Source organism: Haliotis rubra, unplaced genomic scaffold (assembly GCF_003918875.1).
Source record: "Haliotis rubra isolate DU_JTF1 unplaced genomic scaffold, ASM391887v1 Scf256, whole genome shotgun sequence".
NCBI lineage: Eukaryota > Metazoa > Mollusca > Gastropoda > Lepetellida > Haliotidae > Haliotis > Haliotis rubra.
In genome coordinates, this window is record NW_025766625.1 from 342,884 (window position 1) to 355,431 (window position 12,548).

The 12,548-nt window shown below is 39.3% G+C and overlaps 1 protein-coding gene across 1 annotated transcript; it reads left to right on the forward strand.

The window, feature by feature from the left end:
• Positions 1–3,902: 3,902 nt before the first annotated feature.
• On the forward strand, positions 3,903–12,264 carry LOC124279746 (cilia- and flagella-associated protein 298-like). Its single transcript, XM_046715611.1, has 8 exons — positions 3,903–4,022; positions 4,454–4,598; positions 5,959–6,126; positions 6,516–6,583; positions 9,012–9,170; positions 10,010–10,141; positions 10,690–10,785; positions 11,019–12,264. The coding sequence occupies exons 2-8, from the start codon at positions 4,460–4,462 to the stop codon at positions 11,127–11,129; spliced, it is 873 nt and encodes a 290-aa protein (XP_046571567.1). The 5' UTR covers positions 3,903–4,022; positions 4,454–4,459; the 3' UTR covers positions 11,130–12,264.
• The last annotated feature ends 284 nt before the right edge of the window (positions 12,265–12,548 follow it).

Consider the following 12,548-nt stretch of genomic DNA (forward strand, 5'->3'; position numbering starts at 1 on the left):
ACTATCTTTGCTGAGTTATAATGATATATCTCCTCTTGTTTATCGTCTGCTCCCAAGCCGTTCCCGAACACATCTACAAGAACTGCAGGGTCCTCTCTAGCTCTACAGTCATTTCAACTTCGAAAGAAATTTGCGCATCATGCTGCGACGAATGTTTCCCCCCTACTACTCACCTCAGAGATTGCTTCTTTCACTTTACTCAGAGTATCTGGCGTCGCATACAGAAGGTCGGCCTGCAACAGAGTATTCCCAGGATGCAGAGATCAAGAAGCTTGACGACATGCTGTGGTACTTCCATTTGTTCCTATGGACAGAGTCGCAGATGTCTGGACCAAAAGTGTTGAAGATAGTACTTGGGTATAGAAGGTGACAGAATTGATGGAATGTTACGCCATCTCTCAATACTATTTAATTTTGATTTTGAAACAAACAATTCCTTTGAGACGGGAGATTCAGAACTGAACCAGAGGAAATCTAGGCTTGCTTCATTTAGGACTTTAGCACTGCAGAAAGGACTAGGCAGAAGGGAAAATAATGTGCTTTAGGGACCGTGAGACAGACAGTCCTCTTCCACGGAGAACCAGCATGTGCAGTCAGTGCCTGAAATCAACATTCATCAATTTGCTGGACACAGGGTGCCGTTGTACAAAGCGAACTTAAGGTTAAGGTGATCTTAACGCCCATACCTTGACATGGACTTACGACTGTCGTAGCTCTCTGGTTGTCTTGTAGTGCCCAGGGGCTCGTAACTCGAAGCAGTCGTTAGATTGTCTTTAATTAAGGCTAATCGTTAAGCATACATTATTTCAACGTTGTGTAACTCGAAGTAACCCATAAAGTTGGGACAATCCTTATAAGGCAAGTTAGCGACTGTGTTTAAAGTGTACCCCTGACCAACCTTTAAGCAGTCTTTAACTGGTCGTAATCCATATCAACGTATTAAAATGGCAATTTATCTCTATGTCAGAAATGGGAACAAACGAAAAATCCATAATGTCAACCGTGTATTCCACGACAGAAATAATCCGTTAGACACATTGAATGATGACGAAATACAGCAAGATTCAGACACAACAGATCACAGATTTTTTATCTGTGTGATTCAATCAGAGATGATGTTGCACGTCCTACATGTCGGTCAAATGCTCTAAGTGTATCACTACAGGTTGTGACAGCGCTTCGTTATTATGCAACTGGGAGTTTCTTGGCCGTTTGTGCAGATGTACAATGTTTGTCAAAAATGACAGTTTGAAGATGTGACCACGATGTCTCAACGTCATTGTGCAAACATGCCAATGAGTATTTTAATTTTCCCAAAACACAAGTTGAAAAACATAAAATGAACGCTGATTTCAACCAAATAGCTGATTTTCCAAATGTGCTTTGATCTATAGACGGTTCCATAATCCCAATCAAAGCGCCAACAAAAGATGAACATTTGTTTGTGTCTAGGAAAGGATGCCATGACATAAATGTTCAAACTGTGAATGGGGCGCAACTGCAAATCCCAAACATGTTTGAACAATGGCCTGGCAGCACTCACGATTCTCATATACTACCCATCAAAAGTTTAGACTCACCAGTGTAAATGTAGCCACTTACTTCAGTCAACTGTTCTAAACTAAATTTTGCAAAATATTCCACACTGATTGAGGGTGCTTGTTTACACATGAACTGATGTATTGCAAAACGAATTAGTAACGTTGAAAAAATTGTTGTCATGAGTTCAATAAATGATGACACTCAGTGAAAATTGACGAATTCTTAAAACTTTACACCAAAACGCAGCTGTTCACATGCACGATAATCATACATGCTTTTCAGCAATTTGATGCATGATACTCGTGCAGTTTACCTGCATAAATTTTGCAGTTGGTTCCCTCAACGTAGTGGAGAAATTCATCTTCGATGTAACCATCCATAACATATAGGGAGTGCTTTCAGTGAGTCTAAACTTTTTATGGGTAGTATATTTGGAATCTGTGCAACCTGAAGCATTCATTGTTGGTGGGAGATGGTTGGTTGCTAGGAGACAGTGGGTATGCATGTGCTCCATGGATGAGTGAGTGAGTGAGTTATTATTTAACGTCACATCGGCAATATTTCAGCCATATCGTGACGAGAACATATGTGACATTGAAATGGAGCTCCATGGATGACTCCTATTTTGAATCCTACCTGACCAAATGAACAACGGTATAACATCTCTCAGCGTAAAACCCGAAACACAAGTGAAAGGGCAATCGGTGTTTGGAAAATGAGATTTCGTTGTTTTAAAAAATCTGGAGGGTGCACCTTCAAAATGTTGCAACATAATAGTTGCAATGGCAAGGCTGCACAATATTTGCATCGTAATAGGCCTACAACTTCATGATGAACTGGGGCGGTGGGGTAGCCTAGTGGTTACAGCGTTCGCTCGTCACGCCGAAGGCCCGGGTTCGATTCCCCACATGGGTACAACTTGTGAAGCCCATTTCTGGTGTACCCCGCCGTGATATTGCTGGAATATTGCTAAAAGCGGCGTAAAACCATACTCAGTCAGGATAAACTTGATGACAATGAAGATGAAGATGATGATGACTTCTTAATTCGTGGAAATCAACAACAAATAAATGGTTTTGGAGTTAAAAACAATTTAATCGAAACGATATATTTTCAAGGAAATGAAAGTTCAACAGAAAAAGAGCAACGTGTAAAACAAAATTCAACATGTATAATCTTTGTAAATATTGCGAAACAACCTGCTTTCAAAATATTTCATTTGTCAATATATGGTTTTAACAGTTGAAAAATCTTTTCAAAACGGGAATCCCATTGTCTTTAACCTTGCCTTAAGCTGTCTATATTAAGGAACGTTTAATGATTGTTTAGCGAATGCTTTGTGATACACTACTTAATGTTTTCAACGACGTTACTAAAGCGTTCGTTAACCATGCGGTAGGAGCAGATTTAACGACTGCTTCGAGTTACGAGCCCCAGGCCAGGAAGCGAACGTAAGGTGCTATAAACACCTGCCTCCAATCTGTAAAAGATGGTGTCATGAACAATTTGTTGTCTTACTTCCAGTTCACCGACCATATATATATGTCTCCGAGCTGCTTCATCTTAACATGTAACATGTCAACTAGTGCTAGTGCTGAATAGATCAGATACTGAACAGCTGTCTTAATTTCCAAATGTAATTCTCAAACATATGAAATATCAAATTACATTTGCACATCAGAAATATGTTAAAATATATATTTACTTCCATTATGTACGTCATGTTTCATTATTATGTATTTTATTGGATCACGTCCAGGAAAAGTATCAGAATTTATTGTACGCATGTCAGTATTTCTTATTGATGTAATATTAACATATAGAATATTTGTTAAAATGCACATTCACTATTTTTTAAATGTGCATTCTGTTATCGAGATAAACTTGTCATTCTTTTCACCAAATCCTTTTATTCTGAAAATGCGTATGCTTACGTTATATTGTAAAATGGAGAAATTTTGATATAAATATTTCGATTTATTCATAGATCAAAGCCACTAAGGCTTTATGATATGGAATAGAATGAAACGAAGTGGATATCATTCCTAAATAAATAAATAAATGATTAAATATAATTTTCAGTAGACAATAGCTTTGGCCTGAATTTGTTGTTACCATTTGTTTTCAAGGTAAATTTCCAATTCTTTTTCGGATACAACTTTTCGAAACACCCCTTTGCCTGCACTGATGACTTACTCCCAGCGTCATTAGTAGTAATCGCATTAACGCCGAGACCCTCCACCTGAATAATACCTCTTGTATTAAACATTTGAATAACGGATAATTGAACCGTTTTCATCATGAAACGAATGCAGGCCTGCACGCAATGTACTGATTTATTTACTACCGTTGCTAGGTGATTGTGTCCGTACCTGCTCTCAAGTGATATCCGGTATACATAGTGCTCGTTTTGACTTGAATCAAGCTATTCAGCTTCTAGAAACACCGACCGCAGAACCAATCGAGCCAAGAAGTCTCAGGTAACCGACAAAGGTTTATTTCTCATGTGTCAATAGTCTGATTCGTGAGATGTGACATGATAATTAGATGTAAACGCCATTGTGTATTCGTATTGACATGTAAACAAATCTTTCACAAGCTAATAAGATAGAAGCGATGAAGAATCTCTCTCTTTCTGTCCAAGAATATTCTATTCATCACCTTCTCAGTACTCCACCCCTTCCATGAACAGTGTGCTGAAAGAATATGATGTTGGTTTAAACATGTGATGACGGATTTACTGGTATACAGGCTAACCATATAGTCATCTGTTAATAGATACACACAACAGACAGGTGATGAAGTGGTATGCTGTCACAGAAATTCTCATCACCTGTCATTTATAATGTCTCATTTGCCTTTACACCTTTGATTTTCCACACAATCAGAAATTATGTATTCTCCTGCTCAGATCAAGATGGTGAAACTACACATCAAGAAAGGTGATGACAGTCAGTTCCTGTACGACACAACCGTGAACATTCTCATCGATGACCTACTGAGAGATCTTACTGCAATCTACAATGGCAGGCTAAAAGTGATGAGAATATGTGCAGGTTAGCTATATCACACAGTTTGTCCATTATTCAGGATGGGTGTTACAATACTTGATAAAGAGTTTCTTTGAACTAGTTACCTTACTATATCTTTGTTCCTGACCCTACACATTTGACCTGAGTATGTAAAACACAATCAGCCACTGCCAAACCAAACAGTATTTATTAGTGAATTTTATAATTTTATGCTTAAGTTCTGCCTCCGTGGTGTAGTGGTTAGAGCGTCTGCCCGGAGAGCGGAAGGTCGCGGGTTCGATCCCCGACCGCGTCATACCAAAAGACATTAAAATATGGTACTTGTTGGTCCCTGCCTGGCGCTCGGCATTAATGGGTACAACAAGGACTGGTCGGCTCGTAGTCAGTATAATGTGTCTGAGTGGGGTATTCATGCTTCACTGCGGCATGGTATCTCAGTGGGCTAGCACTATAAAACCAGCTTCAGTCTGGGCTAGTACAAGCAGCCGCACATACACATACACACGCACGCGCGTCGTCATATGAGAGAAATATTCTCCAGCACGACGTTAAACCCAATTTCAACTCACCTCACCTCTGGGGATAAAAAAAAATGTACAGTGACTTGAAACAGACAGTTTTATGACCAGCTGCTATGAATGTTCACTGATAAATTCGTTTCAAATCATGCTTGTTTATTTGACTCAATCATCAGCACTTCACAGACTAGTGTTCACAAATGTTCCTTCAACACCTTGGAATTCATTAGGTGAATATGTAATGTAAGGTGGAAGCGATGGGCATCTAATTTTGGTCAGCTAATGAAATATGGTCATGCATAACTCATGAGGTCAAATTAACCTTCCTCAGAATGAACTTTGTGTAGAGCCAACCATTGCCTGACATTGCAGCTATGTGTAGGACCTATTCTACAAAGCTATAACTCATGATTAACAAAATGCCAAGTTAGAGTAGATATGTTATTGTTTGTGTTTTCGTGTATCAGTTTGTGTCTGACATTGCTTGCTTTCAGTTTATATATCATATTGATAATTACAGCCCTATTTTATACTGGTAGATACTTTCAGTTGATTTTTATCATGAGGTTTCGTCAATTTATTTTGTTTGATCACAGTTGTTAATGAAGAAGAAACACTTTATGGATAATAACTTCTTTAGTATATTATACTAGTATAGAAACATAACTGTATAAATCCTTGGACTGTTGTGAAGCAAGATTGCTGGATAAGTTTTACTTGGTGCATGAACCTATACAGAAACATTGTCCTAAAAGTAAATTGAAGAAGTTCCTGTCCATAAATTTGACCTACTCTGTGATCTGTCAGCTCTAAGTAATGCCTACCAAATCATACAGTCTGATGAAGTATATGTGTATATTGTACAGAGATGGAGGAGTTGGCCAAGTTTGGCATCACGTTGCCTCCAAACATGCAGGGGCTAACAGAGGAACAGGTCATTGACCTGAAGCTGGTGGACGAGTGGGCAGAGAAATGTACACCAAGTGGGGGATACAAGATGAAGAAAGATGAGATTGGACGAAGGAATGGCAGAGGTAGGATGCAGGAAATATATCTTCTTTATCTCTTGTTTGTTTTCAAGAGAAGCTGGAAAAAAAATAAATTATTCAGTTGTTTTCATAGAACTATCAAGCTCGATGCTCCAATATTTTTTGTTGGAATTAAATGGCAATGTGTAAAGGAAGAACAACTTAATTATTACATATTCTTCTGACTGTATGTTGCATGACAAAACCAATCTCGGGACATAATTCTTTGTTTTGCAGCATCATACCCATGTTTGGTACTTCTAAGACTTTTATCCCTTTAGGTTTTCCTCTCACACTGAAGCAGCATACCGTGAAACTTGTATTGACATTAGTTGAAATTTTGACTTCCCACAAGTTTAGACTGTTGACTTAGATTGATTGTTGATTTGTTTCAGCCCCCACTGACCAAATGGCAGAAGTTATCAAGAAAACGGTAAAGGAGGCCAAGGATCTGATCTCGAAGGTAATGTTGAGTGTAAATCTTCTCTCCCATATTGCCTCCATGGTCTAGTGTATAGAGCTTCTTTCCATACAGTGGAAGGCTTGATGTTCAATCTCCAAGTGCATTATTCCATAAGATGTTAGATGGTACTATATAGACAAACTTTATGATAGCAACTTCTTTATTTCATGAATATCCATAAAGTTTGTCTATATTGTACTTCCCAAGTTCTAAAATGTCACTCAGAGATGTTAGATGGTTGTTTACCTGTCTGCTGGTCTGCATTAAGCATGGGAGTAAAACAAAGACTGGTCCGTATACTGTCTGAGAGGTGTATCTGTATGAAGCTGAGAGGGGTACCCTAATAAAACCGTCATTAGACTTGACTGGTACAAGCATGAGCATGCACACTGTCAAAGTGAAATAATTTTAAATGAGACATTAAACCTCAAAGTCATGCTTTGATATGTAAAGTCTCTGTGGCATAGCTTTGATATTTAAAGTCTCTGTGGCATCTGTGGTATAGCTTTGATACTTGCAGTATCCATGGCATCTGTGGTATCCCCTTTGATATATTGCTGGTATCCATGATATCTGTTGTATAGCTTTCAGTCTTGCAGTATCCATGATATCTGTGGCATAGCTTTGATACTTGCAGTATCCATGATATCTGTGGTATAGCTTTGATACTTGCAGTATCCATGGCATCTGTGGTATAGCTTTGATACTTGCAGTATCCATAGCATCTGTGGTATAGCTTTGATACTTGCAGTATCCATGATATCTGTGGTATAGCTTTGATACTTGCAGTATCCATAGCATCTGTGGTATAGCTTTGATACTTGCAGTATCCATGATATCTGTGGTATAGCTTTGATACTTGCAGTATCCATGATATCTGTGGTATAGCTTTGATACTTGCAGTATCCATGCATCTGTGGTATAGCTTTGATACTTGCAGTATCCATGATATCTGTGGTATAGTTTTGATACTTGCAGTATCCATAGCATCTGTGGTATGGCTTTGATACTTGCAGTATCCATGATATCTGTGGTATAGCTTTGATACTTGCAGTATCCATATCCCTGCATCTGTGGTATAGCTTTGATACTTGAAGTATCCATGATATGTGGCATAGCTTTGATACTTGCAGTATCCATGATATCTGTGGTATAGCTTTGATACTTGCAGTATCCATGATATCTGTGGTATAGCTTTGATACTTGCAGTATCCATAGCATCTATGGTGGTATGGCTTTGATACTTGCAGTATCCATGATATCTGTGGTATAGCTTTGATACTTGCAGTATCCATAGCAGTATCCATAGCATCTGTGGTATAGCTTTGATACTTGCAGTATCCATGATATCTGTGGTATAGCTTTGATACTTGCAGTATCCATAGCATCTGTGGTATAGCTTTGATACTTGCAGTATCCATGTATCATGATATCTGTGGTATAGCTTTGATACTTGCAGTATCCATCCATGACATCATCTTTGTGGCATAGATATTTGATAGCTTTGAAGTATCCATGATATCTGTGGTATAGCTTTGATACTTGCAGTATCCATAGCATCTGTGGTATAGCTTTGATACTTGCAGTATCCATGACATCTTTGGTATAGTTTTGATACTTGCAGTATCCATGCATCTGTGGTATAGCTTTGATACTTGCAGTATCCATGACATCTGTATGGTATAGCTTTGATACTTGCAGTATCCATGACATCTGTGGTATAGCTTCATAGCTTGCAGTATCCATAGCATCTGTGGTATAGCTTTGATACTTGCAGTATCCATGTTATCTGTGGCATAGCTTTGATACTTGCAGTATCCATGATATCTGTGGTATAGCTTTGATACTTGCAGTATCCATGATATCTGTGGTATAGCTTTGATACTTGCAGTATCCATGAGCATCTGTGGTATAGCTTTGATACTTGCAGTATCCATGATATCTGTGGTATAGCTTTGATACTTGCAGTATCCATGACATCTGTGGTATAGCTTTGATACTTGCAGTATCCATGAGCATCTGTGGTATAGCTTTGATACTTGCAGTATCCATGATATCTGTGGTATAGCTTTGATACTTGCAGTATCCATGACATCTGTGGTATAGCTTTGATACTTGCAGTATCCATGACATCTGTGGTATAGCTTTGATACTTGCAGTATCCATGACATATGTGGTATAGCTTTGATACTTGCAGTATCCATGATATCTGTGGTATAGCTTTGATACTTGCAGTATCCATGACATCTGTGGTATAGCTTTGATGCTTGCAGTATCCATGACATCTGTGGTATAGCTTTGCTACTTTGCTACTTGCAGCAGATATGGTACAACATTGATAAAAGTGTCTGTAATATAGTTTTGATACTTTCATATCAATGTTGAATCAGCTATTCACTTCTCTAAACTGTGCATGTGCTGTGTTCAGGAGAAGGTGAAGGCCAATGTGGAGGTGAACCAGGGGTCAGTGAAGGAGGCGCTGGACATGCTGCGTGGGGCAGTGATGATCGTGTACCCCATGGGACTGCCACCCCACGACCCCATCCGGGACGAGTTTGAAAACACAGAGGATCTCACAGGAACTCAGGTTTGTGTGACAGGACAGTCTCTCCTTGTGTCTCGTGTCCTTTCCAGCAACACATTCCCTAGGGTCATCAAGAACTGGACACTGAGTATTGACCATCTTGGAATACTAACACTTGATGTCCCTGTTGTCCGAGACAGGTGCCCACACTGTTAACCTCTGTGGATGTAATGTTGTTATATTATTGTGGACTTTGACTTAAACTACCTTTACTTATGTATAAACTGTGTCTGTGAGGGGTGGTGGTACAAGTGGTTAAAGCATCCGCTTGTCACGCCGAAGACTTGGGTTCGATTCCCCACATGGGTACGATGTGTGAAGGTGTCTGGTGTGATATTGCAGGAATATTGCTAAAAGCGGTGTAAAACTAAGTATAAACTCACTCACTCACTGATTATTAGTACATTTCAGTTGAATTACACTGTTGAATATACAGTGGCCAGTCTGAAGTCATGCAGCAAAGATAATGTTGTTTATGGGGAACTGTATTGTCAGCTGACTGATCGAGTATTTCATCACAGTGTCTTTTGATACCAAATCTGAACATGAGTTGATAAAAGTTTTACAGTTGAGATTCTGTTTATCATCCCAAACCATTCTTCCAACTATTTCAGTCTGTAAACAGTGTAAACCAGTGTCTAAAGTGTAAAACATTTTGTTAAACCAGCCTTTAAAACCTCATAGTAACCAATGACATCTAATAGTCTACATAGTATTTCTTCTTAAATGAATCACAATAAAATATTTGTTGTTTTTTCCATATCATATGAATATTTTGTCATCCCATTTGTGAATAAGTTGTGATTGTGTGTTCAATTTCTCTGTTTACTTCCTATACACAGGCCTCCCTGGAAGTGATAGATGAGGCAAGTGCTTCCCTCTGGTGGGCAGGGAAGGAGTTTACAAGGGGGAAGAAACTCATGGACTTCGTTGGCAAGAATGAGAAGACAAAAATAGTTGCCAAATTGCAGAAGGTGGGACATATCTATTATAACAGTTTGGAAGTCAGTTTTCATGATTGTGTGCCCTGATGTACCTTTATATGAGGGAAGATCTTGATACCAGGGATTGGGAAAGGCAGGGGCCACGGGCTATTTTGCACATTAGAATAAAAAATGGCCCATTAAAATTTTGAAGGTTACTATTGATACAAGGGCAGTGGCCCATTCTAAGTTCAACAAATGGCAAATAATCCTGAAAATGGCCCATTGTCAAAGTTCCCTATCCCAATCCCTGTTGATACTGTTATAAGGTGACTACCTAATTGAAATGTATAGTTTAACCCAGAAATTGGTACTAAAGTCAGTACATGATCTACATCACTACACAAGATTTATGAATGAAGGCCATCTTGCCTCTTGACATTTTACCTACACTTCAATCATTTACTGCCACTGACAAACCCTATAAATAAACTTACAACAGTCTCTCCTGTGACATTGCAATAGATAGCATTAGATACCACATCGTTAAACTGCTTGTGTTTAACAGTGAGTGTACCAGGTGTGTGGTTGTGTTACAGCGTGGCCAGGGGGCGCCAGGACGGGAGCCGGTGGTTGGGGAGGAGGAACAGAAGCAGATGATGGCATTTTACTACCGGAAACAGGAAGAGTGGAAGGTAACATGTCTTTCTACCCATGTGGGGATTCCAGGTCAGAATACTGACGTGAATCAATTGGTGTTTCTCTGATCTCTCATATGTTACCATAGAAGCAGTCAGGAGTTTCTCCCTTTCTGTCATGCAACCTTCCCAAAATGATTCACTATGGTGAGACTCTCAGCTCTATCAGGGTTAAAATACAGGAGGTCCCACAGTTGTATTTTAAATTATCATTTGTTATTTGATTACAGAAAATGGATGCAGATGCAGAGGATGCATACATGGATTCAGCCTGGGCTGACAACAAGCAGCTGAAGAGACAGTTCCAGGGAATGAATAACATCAAGTGGGGTCCCCGGTGAAATGACCTTGGGGTCATGAGGTGGGGTCCGACATGGGCCCACTATGTGGTGGACTCAGGGTCAAGGGAGGGATGTCATGGACAGAACAAAGACTCTAAACAGGATACCAAAGTTTCGATTGCGGTGGATGAATATGGCATGGATGGCATGTACTGACAACAGACCTTACTTCTCAGTGGTGAAGATATAATGTGTCTATGTGATATTCTGACGACAGGTAAATGTGCACTAAGTGTCATGCTGCAAGTGTGATGAAATATTGGAGTATCTGGAGATGTATGAATTGAGATGTTTAGATATTATATTGTCAAGTTGTTGCTGGATTGCTTCCATGAACTCCTTACAACAATGACTGGTGCAAGTGTTGGTGTGTTTGTTTGGTGTTTCATGGTCGTTGAGACTGGAAGAGTCAGTGAGTTGTCTCCCCTTGGGTCAGGGACCTGTTCAGCATTATATCTACATGCACATCATCAGAATATTAATATGTTAATGTATGAATGTGAATGACCATTGAGTCCTTATGGTGGGGGTTGAGGTCAGGACAGGTTGGTACAGCACTGTGTCAGCCTAGTAGTCTTGTAAGCTCAGCTACTACTTGGCCACATAGTAATACAAAGTCCTACTGAAAATGATCCAGGCTGTGCTAGTAGACGCATGATACATTACCTGTGACATTATTCATTTCACAATCCAGCATGATATCATAATCACCATTAATATGGAAGATTATATATAATATGTCATGAGCTATAGTCATAGCAATATTAACCCTACCTTTCATAAACCATGTTGACAGATGTATCATCCCTACAATCATGGTAATGTCTTCATTGTAGTTCATCATCGTCGGTTTATGTTGAGCATTGTTTAAGAGTTTGGGTGAGTTTCAGACATTCCACTCACACCGTTACTTCAGCACACACGTCAGTGTGTCTTGTTAGTGTGTCCGTGTGTGTACAAGTAGCATTGTATTTGTTCACCGTTATTAGTTCATGTGTTCTTTATCTTGCATGCTTCAGCTGTCATGTCTGTATATACAACGTCTGTAATTATGAACTTTTATACAAAATCGTCCGTCCAGAATTTTATAATAGGATCCATGAAAAAAGTATGTATTAAAGTGAAATATAATGCATCAGTGTTTATGTTGTCCTATTTTCTGGATGAGTGAGTTAAAGGAAGGGGAGAGGAAGGACGAGAGAGGTATGATGCAGGTACACCTACACTGACATACTAACATGGGAGGTGAACCTTGGTCACACATACACTTTAACATATGTTATATCTGGGATTACACTTTCTTAGTAAAGAACAAATTCTAGTACTTTTGGGGTTGAGTCCAATCCGGGATTCGAACCCACAGTCTCAGAGTCAGGCACCTAATCGCCAGCACACAAAGACTACCAGTTGTTCGAAGTC